We start from the raw sequence: 17,508 nt of genomic DNA, 5'->3' as shown, positions 1-17,508 counted from the left end.
GTGGCTGGACCACTGAACATCTTTCATGCCTTAACCATGCAATTCAAGAACATGAGGGAGACGAACAACTAAATTGTAAAGGTTCAGAGAGTAGCACTAGGTGGATTAGTTATCTCTCCCATTCATTTTTATTCCTGTCATGTTATCTGCTCCTTATGGTCTTCCTCAGATTGGCAACTTTCGCCAAGAAAGTATCCAATTTTAGTTAAAGCGTTGGATGAAGCCAGCATTCCCCTTTTTTAATCTGAAAAAGGGACGAAAATACGCGGCCCTTCGAAAATTCAGTTCCACGTTAGAAAATCCAGCCGACGATCTAAAAGGACAAACAGATAGTAGGTGCAAGATCAAGTGGAGGTGGTGCTTAATTTGGCTGGTGCTAATGAAAGCATTCCTCCTACATACGTAATTGCGTGTGAATGCTTGTCCATTTGGCACATCATTAGATTCACCTGCCTTTGCCCTTACTTAGCTCTGAATTCCAGCCAAAGTGATCATGTTGCCAAGAGGCCACTGCATATGGACCACTGGGCCTTGCAAATGCCTTTAATGATCCATTGCAAATGCAATTTAAGGACCCGAGGAAGTACTAAAAGGCAGGGTACGTACCAGTTGGTTAGGCAGCATAAGCTCAATTTGTTTCGTGGTAACACAATCATTTGAGCGGCCGTAAACCGAGTACCATTTGTCCATTTACCTACATGTGGCCCATATGTTGGCCGGGAGAGATGGATTAGTACTAGTATAAAATTAGCCATGCTTTCTGGCTTTATTAGCTTTGAGCGGCCGTGCATGGCATTGGCATGGCGCGCGGCGGCGCGGGAGCTCGCTCAAACTGATCATAGTGAGCAGGCCCTCGTTTACCTTCAAATTATATGCACCTACGCTACACTTCAACATATACAAACTGGCCCTACTTCCAGCGGGGATCTTATTGGAGAGTTGAGCCGGCTCTCCTTTTGTAGCTCTGCCTTTACTAGAACAAGAAGACAGTGACATGAAGACTCAATCAGGTAACATGAAGAGTCAATCAATCAAGTTTCAGAGTGTCTGCTGAGCTAAAATTCGAATTCTTGCTGCAGGTTGGCATCTTTCGCCTGATAAGTTAGCCTAGCTTTCTTTTACTAAAAGCGTTGGATAGAGATAGCATTTGTTTAGTTTGTGATACTTCATTCACACTCCATTCTTCATATTTTTATCTTTTGAACGATTTTATGCCTTTTCATTAAGAAGAATAAAATTTGGCTACTTCATGATGAATACTGATGCATTCGTGCTGTGAATTTTTATCCAACGTTGGATACTTGAAATTCTAGTTCACCAGACACTTGAAGCTTCGGATTCTGGCTGCAGATTGGCAACTTCCGCCTAAAACGTTTAGCCTGGCTTTCTTTTTCTTTTTATTAGAAGCGTTGGACAGAACTCACTGCTTCCAATTTTAATACTTTATTCATACTGCATTCTTCAGATTTTCTTTCCTGGGCAATCACGATTCATTAACACGAATAAAACTTTGCTAGTTAATGACCAAAACTGGCTGAAAAGTTCCCCTACTGACCGGAACGGACACCATACAACATGACAATTGACAATGGTTTCACGCTCCATCCTTCAGAATTCACCCTCAAATGCCAACCTTTTCTCTTCCAGCTCAACATCCATTTCATTCCATCCATCATCCGAATAATAGTATCTCGGTTGCGTGCATTGATCGATAGGGCATTTGAAACCTGGCGGCGACCTATGCTAATCATTTTTAGCATGATGACTAGCTCTGAATTCCAGGAAAAGTGATGTTGCCAAAAGCCAATTGTACATGGAGCACTGAACTTTGCATGCCGTTTCAAGAACCTGATGAGAAGAAGAAACAAAAGGAAAGGAAAGGAAGGGGGGGGGAGCTTTTGCTTGCTTTGAGTGGCCGTGACATGGCGGGATTTCACTCAAACTGCTGACAGAACCGGGCATCAGGTGTGCACTGCTCCATGATACACGAACCGTACCTAACTCGATCGCGCTGGCTGAACTGCTGGTGTCGCGTACGAGTGGCAGCATCAGTGCAACAGAGCGTGTGCTTCAGTTCATTTTCAGTCTGGTCCCCGGTTGGATTGTACTGTACTCCTATGTTCAGATGGCACCGACTAATTACCATTGATCAGGGGCGAAAAAAGAAGAAGAAAAAAACCACGTGTTTAGTCTTTTTTTAACACAGTACAGATACAGATGCTCATACATACGCACACAGACTCATGTTTAGGTTATAAAAACTACTGTTACTAAAGTGCTGATCGTTTTTGCGTGTCCCTTGGAAAAAGAAAAAAATAATCATTTCTGCATCTAAGAAAGTACAGGTACTAATCATTTTTCCGCTTTATGTTTTGTTGTCCTTTGCCCATCCTTCTTTTTTTCCAATCATTACGTGGTACTACCAGTTTAAATTTGATGGGGGCGAGTAGTGCAAGTGTGCGCGCAACTAATCTCCACCTTTTAATTACTGCGATGTACCTTTGGCGTATATTCGGCAGCGCACAAGATACTAGCGCTACAAATTAGCCATGTTGTCTTGCTTTGCATAGTTTGAACGTGCGGTACCTCGCGCTGACTTCATATTTGGAGGTTGGATGTGGTGATATGACATGCTCTTCATCCATTCAAATATTGACGTTACCAACATTTCAAGGCGTGCGATCCTTTTACCGTGGGCCACAGTTGCTTTACAATATAAAGCGGCGGGAAAACCCTCTTTCACCGTCTACCGTCGGCCACATCAGAGCAACCCATAGGAAACACCGCCGCTGATAGGCCCGCCACAATTTGGCCCCTGTCGCCTCTGCTAATCCATTTTCGGCCCTCCCATGCTTCATCGCAGCCCCACGCCCGTCGTTCGGCCGCGCCACCCCTTTCATTGCTAGATCTCAAGGTAAAATTTCCCAACCTTTCCATGCAGATTTAGTTTAGCGGCTCATATATTTGTGTAGATGGCATATGATTCGCAATATGTGTACATGGATCCGATGGCGGAGCTAATGTATTTTGATGATCCGTCGTCATATTCGAGCTTTGAGTCCGAGTGTAAAATGATGGACACTAACGAAGACAAGGTAATACTAATGGTTGTAGAATGGATAGCATCAACCGGAAGGAAGAGGAAGCGTCCAGGATCGCAGGTTGCTCATGCGACATTTCACCGAAACAGTATTGATGGCCACGAGCGGCTTATCCTCGACTATTTTTGTGTCGGGTTGTACCTTCCCCTCGTACGTCTTCCGGTGACGCTTTCGTGTGACCGAACAACTGTTCAGTTGAATTGGTTTTAGTTCAAAATTGAACTAGAACTAAAACCACGACAAGTATTATGGAGAGGAGGGAGTACTATTCATCACGCAAGCTGCATGAACTTTCATAAAGAATTATGTCCATGACATAATTGTAATAGCAAAAGAAATTCCATGAGCTGTTCTTGATGAGAGCTCTTCGTCTGAAGTTACATGTAAACCAGACAACATGAAAAAAACGACAATCCCTATAAAAGGAAATCGTAAGGAAGATCCTCCAAAATGTCTATGAAATTCTTTTGAATCAAAGAAGAGGTCTTTGGTCTTTGTTCACACTTAGTTTAGTTTTTTGTTGTCCTCCTCGGCATTTTATCCATCCTTTATTGGAAAAAAACAACAACTGGCGTTCCTTTCCAGTGATTACCACTTTGATGGGGACAACAAGTACCGTGAGTGTGTGCTGATCTAGTCTTCCCTTTAATTACTCCGCTAACCTGGTCTACATTCAGTACACTAGCAGATGCTACAAATCACACATGCTTTTTTGCTTTTACTTGGCTTTGATTGATTAGTCGCTTTGGTCGAGTAGCCGTGCACGTCGTCGGATTTTGTCATGGCGCGCGGGAACTCGCTCAAACGGCTGAACTCTCACATGGCTAGACATGCTGTCCTGTGCTACTACTACTGTGTGAGTACGAGTAGTATCCAAGTAGTTCTAGTGTGGAAGATTTGGGATCGAGAGGTCGATCTGTAGCCTGTAGGCCAGAGGCAGGCTTAATCAATGGAGGCAGTAACTAATTCCAGCCAACTTTCCGTGTGCATACATACACACATATGCGTAGTACATTAGTACTAGCACATACTGTTTCAGCTCCCAGGTTTCAACGATGCAGATACACTAGTTCAGTTCAACGCCGTGGTTGAAATGCAGCGCAGGGATAAAATAATTCGCAGTGTCAGCTATATATATGCGTGCGCACGGACGCAAGGTATAGGATCCTAGGAGTACTTCTCTGTATACTGTGTTTGTAATTTGTAAATTCTGCCAGCCATCAGTTCTAGGGTTCTAGCTGGCTCCTGCCGGGCGGCGTGCAGTAGTAAACTACAGTAAACTGCAAGATGATGAGTTGACACCCATCGAAGTTCACTTTTACTACTACTACCCTGGGGTCTGGGGTTGAAATTGAAGATTCGGTTGCATTGACATGCCAGCTTAACCTACACACAGTACGGTACAAACTCCATGTGAGGTTAAGCTGGCAGTCGAAAATCGAAATCGAGGGCCTGCCTCACGTGCATGCAGCAGCAGCGCTCCAATGGCGATGGTTAAAGCTGGACGGAGATCTGCTCTTCCTCTTCGCCCGTCGCGTCGCATGCATGCGGAAGCTTCCGGTGAATTAAAGAGACGCTGCGTCCGATGGGGGCGTTGACAAGTTTCAACTCCGCCCAAGGCCAAGGCGGTGAAACTTGTGGGGTAAACGAGGTGGTGATCCGGCGTCGGTAACGGGGCGCCGTGAGATCCATGGCGTCCTCGGTTAATTTAACCAACTAACCTGTCTCCTCTCTTTGTTGTTCTTTTGGTAGTAAAAAACTCGCGAGAACCAATGCTCGTCCCAAAGATTTTACCAGCTCGTGGTGGCAGCATAGCATATCTGTCGCGGTCAAAGAGGTAAAGGGCCAAATTACCGCTTTCCTGACCCCAAAGGCGTCTGCAGTGTGCTTCAAGTACAAAAAATGTGTCTCCTACTGTGTTTTTCCAGTGGTTCTGGAACAGTGAGAGCACTGCCGAGTGACACTGGCCAGTGCGGTGCAGCGCTGGTACGCTTCTGTTTTTCCTTCCTCCTGTTTGATGCGCCGGTGTCTCCTACCAGACAGTTCAGTTCCTGTAGGCGGAATTCAGACGTCCCAACACACCGATCGTCTTGCGCTTCGGTTTCTGTCGTCGAAGGCAGTTCGGTTCCTTCTGCCCGGGAAGCAAGTCTTTGGTATCTCTTCCACGTCTCGTCCCTTGGGCAAAGCTAGGCCGTAGGTGCAAACAACACGGCATGAGTACGAGAAGATACGGAGTAGAAGTACAAGGAAGATCATGCTTGACGAGTACAATGTATGTATGTACCTGTCTATCTATCTGTCTGATGTAGAGTGCAATGCTCATTTTCTGATACACGCATACAGCATTCGGAAGCTAGAGTTTGTGCATAGCGCTAGCAGATGACTTTTATTTATACAGCCTTCAAGTCTCATCTTTGCAACAAAAAAAAATCCTTCTTTAGGGCAACTCCAACCATCAAAACGCCTCTAGACATCCGGACAGTGTGGTCTAGATACTTTTTGCCATCCAACGCGGTGCATTAACGGATCTGTTCGGACATTTGAATTCCCTCATACGAAAACAAACTCGTTGGAGGTTTGGGGAAGTTCGAACACCCATCACGTTGGACTCCGACACACTCGGCCAACCAAAACCCCTCTCCCGGAGCCCTTTCCCCCACTCAGCCCCTCCCCCCTTGCTAAGTATCCGCACCGACCAAGACCATCATCGCCTTTATACCACTCCAATCGTCGCCTAGTTCTAGCCGGAGCTTCGCTGCTCCACCCAAGTGCCTTGTACTTCGCCACCGTTGCACCCTAGATCCAAACGCAGCTCGGCTATTGTCCGCCCCTACCGATGGCATCCATGGCGAACACCACGACATGTAAGTGTTCGACCAAAATGTCAGTGGGAAACTTTTTTTTTGACTTTTCTCCGTGTTTAACATGAAGCAAGCATGATGGCTGGTACTCAGTGAGGGCGGATGCATTGTTGTGTGACGCATCATTGGTCATAATTGGGCGGTTGTACGCATAAAGCGAAAATGGCAAGATGTTTTGGCAACATGTGCATTCTTGATTCCATAAGGGCAAAGCACTGCGTGCCCTACAATTTGGATGTGATCCGTGATCGCGGTGTGAAGTCGCTACTCCATCGATGATACACCATTTCAAACGCCGTCATGAAGTATATTACGGTGTGACTGCAGAATTGGAATAAGTTTTGCTTTTTGTTGCTCTACGTGTTGGTCAGTTCACTTACTCAATGTTGCAACTCGATGATCATGTCATTGTGTAGCCTGGATGCGTTGCCACGTTGTATCAAAGGACGGAGGGCAAGCCTTTCAAATTGATGCATTGTTGAATGAAACTCAAGGGGCACAACATCTAGGTGAACAACATGTGTTGATGAAGAATTTCAAGCCCGAGGAGTGATAGTTTGAAATGAATGCCGCTTTCGAGGAGTATGATTAAATTTGGAACCGATGAATTTTAAAATTTTATTGGACGTCCGACGCTTTTATTAGGATTCAAATGTATAGTTTAGGTTCTACTGATCGATGATTCAAACTGGAGTTGCATAGCAGACATTTGGCTTAGTTTTATTCTTAAAAAAAATAACAGACATTTTGGTGTATAGGTTTAGATGGCCGCCCTCCTATCCGTTATCGACAAACACTTTCGAGCGTGTCAACAATATTTCTTGTGTCCGTTTCAATGAACCGCGTTGAAATTGCCCTTACTCCTCGACCGCACGCCACACAATCAGGAAACGAGAAGAAGAAGAGGAGACCATGTTCAGCAACATGCATGATGCATGCTCCCTAATCATGCATTTGCCGTGTGATTAACTGCACATTGCAATCGATCAAGCTACTAGTAGTACTATTTATTAGCCGTCTGTCAGCATCAGAACAGATGGGCAATTAGGGCTAATCCGATCCGCGTCGGCTTCAATTCAACCTGCCCGCGAGGGAAAACGGGAAGAAAGAAAACCGCTTTTTCAAAGGGATGGCATCTCCTTTCTGCTTTACACATTGACACATCGTATTCGCTGCTCATACGATTTCAATTTTGGGCAGTATAGTATAGTATTTCGCGGTGAACTGCTTTTCGAATGCCACTCGACAAAGTGGACGGACAGTTGTGATGTGAGCTACGGAGTATAATAGAATCAGCTTGACTTCATAGGGGTTTTTCATCGTGCCCCACATGTCGGCGACTCGTGGAGGGAGCAGAACAGAGGAGAGCAGAGGATAAATAAATAAACTTTAGTACTCGTAGAAGCATTTCGACTCCTCTGTTGCATAGGCGGGCAAATGTACAAAACTGGGGAAGGAGGGTGACCCGTCCACGTCGCATGCATGATCGGCTCTTGATCCGTGTCGTGTCAGTGCCCTGAGTCCTGCGTCGACGCCGGCGACGGCATGGTGGACGCGGTCCTGCCGGTGGTGCCCGTGGTCGCGGCGGAGGACGTGGTGGCCGAGGACAGCCGCGGCGGCGTCGGCGACACCTGCTTGATGGCCACGTTGGGGAGGAGCCCTGGGGGCGAGTCTCGCCGGCGGTCGTGCTCCTTCACCAGCTCCGTCGCGAACGCGTCCAGCTTCTCCCGGTTGGACTTCTCGGACAGCCGGCGCCCCCGGAACAGCTCCGCCTCCACGTTCCGCTGCGTCAGCATCCCGTCCGCGATCGCCACCACCTTCCGCGCCTCCAGCGACCGGAGCGCCTTGATCGAGTGCGCCGGCGCCGCCGCCTGGAACCAGTAACTCGTCGCTGTTAGTGTTTGAAACAAGGGAGACGGCAAGAATGGGGGGACGGGATGAAGCTCTGTGGCTTGGCTGACCTGGATGCGGACGTAGTTGCGGCCGCAGGTGTGGCCGAATGCCATGGCCACGGCCTGGTCGACCATGTCGGCGACGCCTTCGGCGGTGAGGCGGACCATCTCGGCGGGGGACGGGGAGCGCGGGGGGATCGGCGTGCGCCACCCGGCGGACGGGGTGGCGGAGCCCGAGGCGGTGCCGCCGGAGGAGGACCCGGAGCCGATGGAGACGACGAGGAGGTCGTCGACGCCGGCGGCGAGGGGGAACTCCTGCTTGTTGTGCAGGACGTGGGTGATGGCCGCCGCGGCCGGGTTGCCCATCGCTGCCACGCCGCCCGACGCCGCGGCGATGGCCGTAAGGCCGTTCACGGAGCGGACCGCGGTCGCGGCCGAGCCTCCGGCGCAGGTGGCCGCGCAGACGTCGCGGAGGCGGAAGTCGAAGCTGTCGCTCTCGACGGCGTCGGTGCGGGAGAAGAGGAACGGCGCGCCCGTGGCCAGGTCGTAGCACGGCACCAGCAGCGGCGCCACCGTGTCCCTCAGCGTCGCGTCGCCGAACACCCGGCGGAGCGACGACGAGGACGAGGACGCCGACAACGAGGACTTGTCCGACGACCTCTCCCCGCGCCGGAACAGCGCGGCCCACCTCCCGCGCCATCCACCTCCACCTCCGCCCCACCCGCCCTTCCCGAGGCCCGCCGCCACGAACGCCAGCGCGTCCGCGGCCGTATACTTGGGCCGCCCGTCAACACCCCTCACAAACAGCATCGCCGCGAGCACGCCGCCCGCGCCGGCCCCCGCGGCGGCGTCGAAGAAGTCGGCGACGCGAGCGTCGGGGTCGCCGGCCTTGGCCCGCAGCGCGGCCTCGAGCCTGGCCAGCGCGGCGGCTGCCAGCAGCGCGTCCCCGGGGCCCGGGCCGCAGCCGTCAATGGCCAGCACCCGCACCCTCGCGCCCCCACCGCCGACCGGCCCTCGCCCCGGCGTGCCCGGCAGCGAGCACACCCCGCCCCCGCTAGCGCCACCACCGTACAAGAACTTGCTCTCGAGGAAGGAGAAGATCTCGTAGCTCAGCTTGCCGAGGTCCACGTCCACCTGCGGCTGCGGCGGCGAGGCCATCGGAGCAGGGAGTAATGGCGGAGGGGGAGTGGGAGCTTTCGTTGGCTGGGATGTCCTTATTTACTCTCCCGACTGCGCAGCTGAACCGGGCAGAGCCCACCCCGCCTCCCCGCTTATAAATCGGAGAGACGACGCTACAGTACGAGCGGTACTGTACAGTACAGTACGAGCCAAACCCGCAACGCAACTGTAGAAGGCGTATTCCTACTGAACCCGCGTCCACGGAGGGAGGCAGCGGTGCGCGCTTGGCGGGTACCACGGATGCCCCGCTGACGCGTGGGACCGGAGGCCGCTGACACGCGATCCACATTCGGCGGGTCCGGGCGTCAGTGGGCCGGCACGGGCCGCACGTGCGAGCGACGGGATCGGGGCATGGAGCTCCGCTCAGCGGGGGTGGGGCCGGCCAGCTAAGTTTCCACGGGCCCGCGCTGCCAGTGGGCCTGCCCGGGTAGGTGGGCTGCGGGATCAGATAGATATCAGAGTGACCTGGCCGGCCACCTTTCTTCCTCGCTCGCTCGCCTGCCTGGCTGGCTGGCTGCAGCATGCAGCAGCAGGTTCGCGTAATTGCACGGACGCATGCACGCGTACGCGCAATACGCACGAACGGTACCACCCTAGCTAACTATAGCTTGATCAGTTGGTCTAGCGCGGTAGGCTGTGGAGTTCGTACCGCCGCGTTCATGGTCGCGGCACGTACGTCGTCTGGCCTATCGGAGGCCGATGCTTATTGGCGACCCAATGCGATGTGCCACTCATCATCGTAGGACGTCCTCTTGCGTCTCTGCGCGCTCCGTCGATGATCGATCGGTCGACCTCCGTCCGTATCTTGTTCTACGCGTACGCATGCATTATTGCAGTGACGACATGTGTATGCTGTAGTACGCAATACAGTTGGAGGAAGCTTGTGCGGTCGATCACGTACACGCACCCTTTGGTCCAGCTGGGTGGTCGAGGTAAAAGGGACCGAGAGCATCTACAGCCGGACTTGATAAATTCGGCCCTTCAAACGCCGAGCACTTTTCAAAAAATGCAATCCACACCCGGACACCTCAATTACCATATTTTAAATCCAGATAAACTCATGTAACTATGTCGACGCACACGCATCATCTGGGTACTCCATTACACTACGCTAAACATGTCATCATATTACCAAAATTTGGCATGTTTGATTATGGTGGACTTCATCCACGGCTGCCATTGCCCTTTCCGGCGCCCTTGTCGTCCTTTTCGTGGAAGTATCGGTCGAAGACGCAGTACAGATCGAGCCGGGTCTGCTCGTCGCTGGAGCTGTCCTCCTTCTCCTCCTTCGGTGGCAGTTCGGCCATGGCACGGACCGCCTGATTCTGCTCCTGGGCAACGGCGCACATGTTGATCCGCTGCCGATTCTTCACAATACGGACGCGGATGGCTTTCTCCGCATCAGCTGCCTCTGCCACGATACGGGCCTCGGCGGCCCTCCTCCCCACGACGGGCCGCCCGTTCCCGGTGGGACTCATACTCTGTCCGACCGATGATGGGGAAGGAGAGGTGTTTCAGCCGGGACAGCGAGGATCCAGCACCAGAGGACCCGAGTGCCTAGTGAGCCGACGCTATGGCGTCATGGCGGACGGATCTGTCCGTCGGCCGGGCGCTGTCCTCCCGGGAGCGGCGCAGTGCAATGCGGACTGGCATTGACTCCTCCAACCCACACGGGACGACACCCCAGTCGACTGATCCGAACTGGTCGGAGTCTGATCTGCTGCCTGCCATGGAGGAGAAGGCCAGAAACCAACGGAGGTAAGTTCGGGTGGCGGAGGAGAGTGGAGGGAGTGGAGTGAAGTGGCTAGGGTTTGCTCCTGCGAGAGGATGGGGACGAATATAAATGGGGTTGGGTGAGTCAGCATGGGCCAGGTCCGACGTGACGGGCGTGCCCGGGCACCCCCATATTTGGGCTGGATATGGGGTGCCGGTCAGACAGAGCGTTTGATGCCCGTTTGAGGCCTCTGTCTCGGTTGAAAAAACGTGACCGGGCAGCCTGTCCAGGTGTACGAGGCGGATTTTGAAAGGTCCGACTGTAGGTGCTCTAAGAGAAAGATCTTACACGCTGTCTGTTGGACTTGGGAGTACTGAAATGAGAAAATGATCCCATGGTACTTCTTTTTTGCTGGTTTGAATTAAGTTTTATTTCAAAGTAACAGCCTTACATTCTGCTAATACAAGATTATGAATGAACTGCGCCTGAAATCGCTTATATGTACGGAAATACTAACTCTGAGCCGAGGCGTTGAATGATCGTCGTCATCAAGATCACGGTTGACATCTTGCACCGGAGAACAACCGACAAACGGATCGAACAGCTGGTGCGTCCGAGTATTATATATTTTGCGTGGACGGATATGAATCATGATTCATGCATGCAAATGCAATCACCCTAATATCATTATTATTATCATTATTATTATTATTATTGCTGAATGGCTCATCGCTCTAACATCATATCGCGCGTTGGTGGATCGACGTCGCAGCTAGCTAGGATCAGTGTGCAGTACGAGTACGCGCACGGCATTGAACGAGGCCTTTGAACTTGATAACCGGCCGGCCGGAGCAGTTATTAGTTAAACTGCAGATTGGTTGAACTTAGGTGCGTGTGGTAACTGCGGCTTGGTTGGTGCGGCCGTGCTGCGCGCAGCTTTTTCACCGCCGTCGCCGTCAGGTTTGACACGTACCATCAATCGTCGTATCATTGCGGAAAGGGGTTTGTTTGTCGACTATGCATTCATGGGTCGACAAGGCAATCGGAACTGCATGCCACGTACGCATTTCATATGCCCATGCATATCCACGCTGTCCATGTGTCAAAAGCAGCCAGCTGCCAGCAGATAGTACGTTTTTATTTCCTCACTGCCTTTTAAAATGTTTGTAAATTTCATTAGGAGACACTCCTCCGATCCATATTAATCTCGCTGATTTAGCACTTTATTCGCTTTTGTTTACTCAGCATGTTAGCTTTGACTTAAGTCAAAGTTTAAAAAGGATTGATCAAGTTTATAGAAAACAATCTACACTTTCACGATAACAAATATATATGATATGAAAATGTATTCAATGATAATCTAATGGTATTTATTTGGTACTGTCAATGTTTTTGTTTTTGTAAACTTGATCAAAGTTTATAAAATTTGACTTGAGACAAAGCTAATATGTGAAGTAAGTAAAAACGAAGAGGTACAAAATTATACTAAATCAGCGACAATTAATATGGATTAGGGGGGTAGTATTTTAGTTTGTGAGCTGCATCACTAGCAATTAACTATTTGCTATTTTCATACCCATATATTTGACTCTCTTTCTTTGCGGGAAAAATACTTATATTACTCACGTAGCATCGCTATCAAAAGTAGATTGTGTGACAACCTCATGAGGGCTTGAACCAAGCCAAACCATAGTGCGGCCAGAGCTCCTATCATAAGATGCCAACAAATGGTTTATGATATTTTGAGTAATGTGAGTAATACAAGAATTTCATTATTCCATAAGTTGCTTGATTTCACGAACAATAGTATTGTTTCCTGATCTGTCCATATCTCCCTTACAAACTAAATTAACAGCCTCCAAACAATCTGACTCAATTACTAGTATTGGTCATTGACTCCATTTTAATGCCAGAGATAATCCTTCTTTAATCGCAGATAATTCAGATTCTAGTGCATCATGGCAATGAAGAAGATGTTAACAAGCACTGAAAATAACATCACCCTCATGATCACGAAGAACCATACCGGTGCATGTTGCATTACACGTATCATCCACACTTGTTCGTGTACATATATGAAAACATTTATTACATGGGAATTTCTAGATACATAGATCACGTCCCTGGTTTTTAGTTTTTTGTACTCATCAAAGACATATCAATACCCTTTTCTGAAGATTCTATAAACCTATACATCCAAACAAAGAAATCTGAAGAAGAAAAATGTTTCTAATTGTATGACGAGGACTGTGGAGCACCCTTCCATGCAAGCGGCGATCTCTGCATCGTCGAGGTGGGAATGTAGGTTTGGGAAGGCTGATTTAGGGTTAGTCTTTTGGGTGACTTGAAAAATAAGTCGTCTCTCCCCAGCTTTAAAAATAAGCCGCTTCCTAAATCTGTTGAGATTTCTAAATTATTATCCCATAATTACTTTAGAAGCCTCAAGGAATAAGAGAGACGTGATATGTGAAAAGCTCAAGACGAGGTGACTTATTTTTTAAGCTGCCAAAAGAACCATTCCTTAGTGATGCGTTAAGTAACAAGTATGTGAACAAAAGGAACGTAGAGAGGGAGAGGGCACCTCCTGCACCCACTTCAAAAAAATACATTCTAAACATGTTTTAAAATGTCAAAAGATTCAAAAGAAAATTTTACGAATACATGTTCGCAAATGTGTGTGCGCTGCACAAAGTTTTGTGAAAAAGATATGTTTTTATTTTGTTTCCGCAAAAAAAGACAAATTTCAGTGCTTATAAATAGTGTTTCATGACATAATTTTTTGTCTTTTTTGCACAGACCACACAAAAAGTTAATTTTCTGTGAAACTTTATGCACGCACATTGAACATGGAGACGTAGCCGTGCAACATTTTTTAGATTTTTTTTAACATTTGGAAATGTGTTTTCTGAAGTGGGTTCATATATATCCGGGTTTATCCATGCACTTCTTGGTAGAGAGGCCGTCATTTGTGGGAACCAATGAGATATTTTGTAGAGTGGGTAATGGGTGGCTTTTCACAATATATTTCAGGATGACATAGCTAATTTGACCATTAACTTTTGTGTAAGGGTGTTCTCTCACATCACCAAAGCATCATCGAATAAAGTATACACCAAGTGACTTGAGCGAGTTTTGAGCAGTCAACACATACGTACGCACAGAAGTTGCGCCCCCCACACGTGCGCCAGAATGTGTAGACCAAGCGACGAGACCAGCTTGGTTTGGCCAGCCATGGAAAGCTCCAGTTAACGTGCTCCGATCGACCGTCCTTATCCCGGACGTAAAGTACTTAAGCTTCATCACAAGTCTTATTAATCTCCATTAGTGTGCACGTACGCAGAGGCGATGAAAAGGCAGATAGATACCTGAAGGAGGCGACGACGACTACGGTGGTTGACGCGTGCACCGGCGCCTAGCTCCATGGATGGAGGCCATCATGCCGCATCGTGCATGCATGTTTCACACGTACGCCACAACCCCCGCCCGCACGTACAAAGAGAACAGGATCGGCATGATTACCGTTGGTTTGTCCAACTAAACTAAATTATCTCGCCGGTCAAGTAGACAGCTTTGGCTTTGTTAATCTTATAATTTGCCCCTAATCCCCGCAAGAAAATACTGCCGCTAATCATTGTAGAATAAAGTGCTACGTACAAATGAAGGCCACCGTCATAGATGATGCATGATTCTGAAGCCTTGGGCGCAAGGAAACAGAAGATAATCAATTCACTTGATTAACAGGGGTGGCAACAGGGAGAGGATTTGTAGCACGCAGGGACGAGAGCATGCATATTTGCGGCCGCCCGATTGTCTTTTGATTTAAAAACTGATTACTTTGTGTATATGCTTTAGCCCTTAATTATTTTTTATGGGTCCTTGCGCGTGGCATTTTGCAACCTCTGACAGCTTCACCCGTCCCATCTTTCTTTTTTTTTTTGACTTTTAATTTCGAACCGTTTGTATCTTTTGAGCGGTAAGTCCAATTTAATTTTTGTTTCCAGACTCATGTTGCTTGTGGTGGGAGCTTTCAAATAAGATCTATTTTAAATACATTTTGACAAATTTTCATAATAGCTTAGGTTTCAATTGTTGAAACTTGGTACGGGTGAACGACAAAATCGCATGTTTTAGAAACTGAAATTTAAAGTTTGGTGTATCCTCATGCGGAAACCAATCACTTTGTTGGCCGAGAGGCAAGTTTCAACTACTAAAACTTGATGAAACGATGGTAATAGCAAGTTTCAAAAACTAAAACTTAAACACTAAACCCTAAGCTCAAAAGCCCCAAGTCCTAAGTCCAGAGCCATAAAACCCTAAAAACATATGAAACTTGGTAAAACTTAATGTTTGACTACAAGTTTCAATATTGAAAACTTTGACTTTTTTTGTCAAAATTTATTATAGATTGGTCCAGTATCTCACAAGTTCTCGTCGCGACAAACACGAATATGCAAACGAAAACTTAATTTGAACTTTTGGTTCAAAACATATAGTAGATTGATATTAAAATATGAAATGGAAAGAGTATGAGAGGTGGGATGGATGGTGCATGCACCTCTGCTGAAAGCTGCCAAAACCATGCATGGATGGACCAAACAACATATAGTAATAAAATGCCTAAGACTAACAAATTTGTTGATCTTAGGGCATCTCCAATGGCAACCGCAAATTTCCTTCCGCATCCGTCTGCGAGGGGGGAGGGGGGGGGGCAGTTCGCGGACACAGATGTGGGAGGCCGCCATCCAACACTATCATGTACATGTCTGCCAGTAAAGGGCAATTTCAAATTCAAATTTAGTCGGACGCACACACCGCGTCGGACCACACCAACGCCGAATTGCATGCCCTATCACGACCAAAAAGAGACATGTATGCTTAGTTTTTACATGCCTGAATCCAAAAGAACATCAGTCCGGCCATCCCTGCAATTTTGTGCCCTGCCGAACCGGCAATCCCAGCCGTCTACTCCTTGATCAAGGTGTCGTCGTCGCCGCGTAGACAGCCTCCGCCTCCGCCTCGGCATTCACCTCCGTTGTGTCCTCATTCTCAGCCGCCGCCAACTAATGTTTCTGCCGTTGCAACATCTGGTAGCAGACGGATTGCACGATCATTCTAGCGTCGGCATCCAAAGAGTCCACATTTAAGGTCAACATCTTGGCGTCCTCAGCATTGGCGGCGATCTTTAACTTCTTTTCCTGGAGTGCGTCCTTCCTCTCTTCGATCTTGGTCTACCTCTCTTCGAGCTTGAGCTTCTTGTCCGTCACCTCCATCAACAATTTGAACCTCTCTGCCTTTTTCTCCTCCTTGAGGTCCGAGCGCTTCACACATGCCTCCTCCTTTGACACGATGCCCTCGAACCTCTCCATCATCTTGGTCGCCACACCTTCTCTCTTCGCCCTGTCCTCCTCCCATTTCTTCCCCCATAAATTTCTTCTAACCTTCTTTGGCGGTTCTTGGGTAGGGTTGGTAGGGTCACCGTCTTTTTTTCTAGTTGGCTTGGGCGGCGGTCTTTGCTATGAAAAGGTTCTACTTCAGTTGCCCATTCAACTTCCAACCAACAATGCATGGTTGTGAAGTTTTTCTTATCCAATTTCTTTTACACCAAACAAGCACGAGAAGGCTACAAAACCAGGGTCGGGCCCACTGTTGTGCCAAATGTGCGGCCCGCACAGGGCCCATAATTTTGAGGGGCCCCAAATTTTATATGTAGGCCTAGTGTTTTTTTTAAATTCCAGATCAAGGTCGCACTGGGCCGCGAGGTGTTGGAGCTGGGCCTATGTGGCTATGTCTTGAGCGCTGCGCTACGCTACCCTACAGGCTACAGATTGTGAGTAAGATGGAAAAACTGATCGTTCCTAGAAAACGATCGTAAGATGGAAACATGCCGTCCGTAAAGAAAAACGAGATCTTTGTGCTATGCTACATGCTACGATCGGGAATCGGGATCGTCTCGAACTCTCGATCAGGCACTGTTCTCGATCACGAAACCGTCGCGTCGGCGATCCGGTGATGCTACTGGAAACGGGATCCACGGATCGTCTCGTCGCCTTCGCCTCATCGGCCCTTCCTGTTCCTGACTTCCTCTCCCATATTTCATACTCGTTGGCTCGTTGCATCGTCGGATCGATCCGTGACCGACTCCAGCCTCTAGGTGCTTAGTGAGTCCTTTTTTCGATTAAATTTAGTTCCTACTCATAATTCCTAATTTCCGAATTATTTTTTTGCATGGATCGTTACTTCGTGTCTTCATTAGAGTGGCATGAATGTTTTCCCAATGCAAGTATTGCATATAGAGTTCTGTTGACCATTCCTGTGACAGTTGCATCGGCAGAAAGAAGTTTTTCTAAGTTGAAGCTATTGAAGTCCTATATGCATACTACTATGACACAACAAAGACTCAACGATTTGGCCACAATAGCACTTGAGAGTGAAGTGTTGGAGAAGATTGGTTACGAAGATATCATTGAAGATTTCATTTCAAAGAATACTAAAAGAACGAAGATTTTCAAATAAATAGCAACCGGGAGTTTAATAGGTATGATTTTTATACATGCAATTGTTATGTAAGACATTATATTATATACATTATAAAAATTATGCTTCATATATATATACATTATAATTGCTCGTTAGTTCATTTTTTAGTGAGATAGGGCCCCATTCTTTAGTTTCGCACAGGGCCCGGGATTTTGTCCGCCCGACCCTGTACAAAACAATGCATATCCAGCTAGTGAGAAACAAAACAAATGCATGTCCCGCTA

At 48.2% G+C, this 17,508-nt stretch overlaps 1 protein-coding gene across 1 annotated transcript; it reads right to left on the bottom strand.

Moving 5' to 3' along the window:
- Positions 1 to 7,324: 7,324 nt before the first annotated feature.
- Positions 7,325 to 9,109, bottom strand: LOC125507813 (patatin-like protein 3). The gene is made up of 2 exons (XM_048672320.1): positions 7,924 to 9,109; positions 7,325 to 7,833 (listed from the first exon to the last, which is right to left on the bottom strand). Exons 1-2 carry the CDS (start codon positions 9,010 to 9,012, stop codon positions 7,471 to 7,473), a joined length of 1,452 nt encoding a protein of 483 aa, XP_048528277.1. The 5' UTR covers positions 9,013 to 9,109; the 3' UTR covers positions 7,325 to 7,470.
- Positions 9,110 to 17,508: the final 8,399 nt, after the last annotated feature.

This window comes from Triticum urartu, chromosome 5 (assembly GCF_003073215.2).
Source record: "Triticum urartu cultivar G1812 chromosome 5, Tu2.1, whole genome shotgun sequence".
Classification (NCBI taxonomy): Eukaryota; Viridiplantae; Streptophyta; class Magnoliopsida; order Poales; family Poaceae; genus Triticum; species Triticum urartu.
The sequence above is the reverse complement of the archived record's forward strand: the minus strand, read 5'-3'. Positions and strand labels throughout refer to the sequence as shown.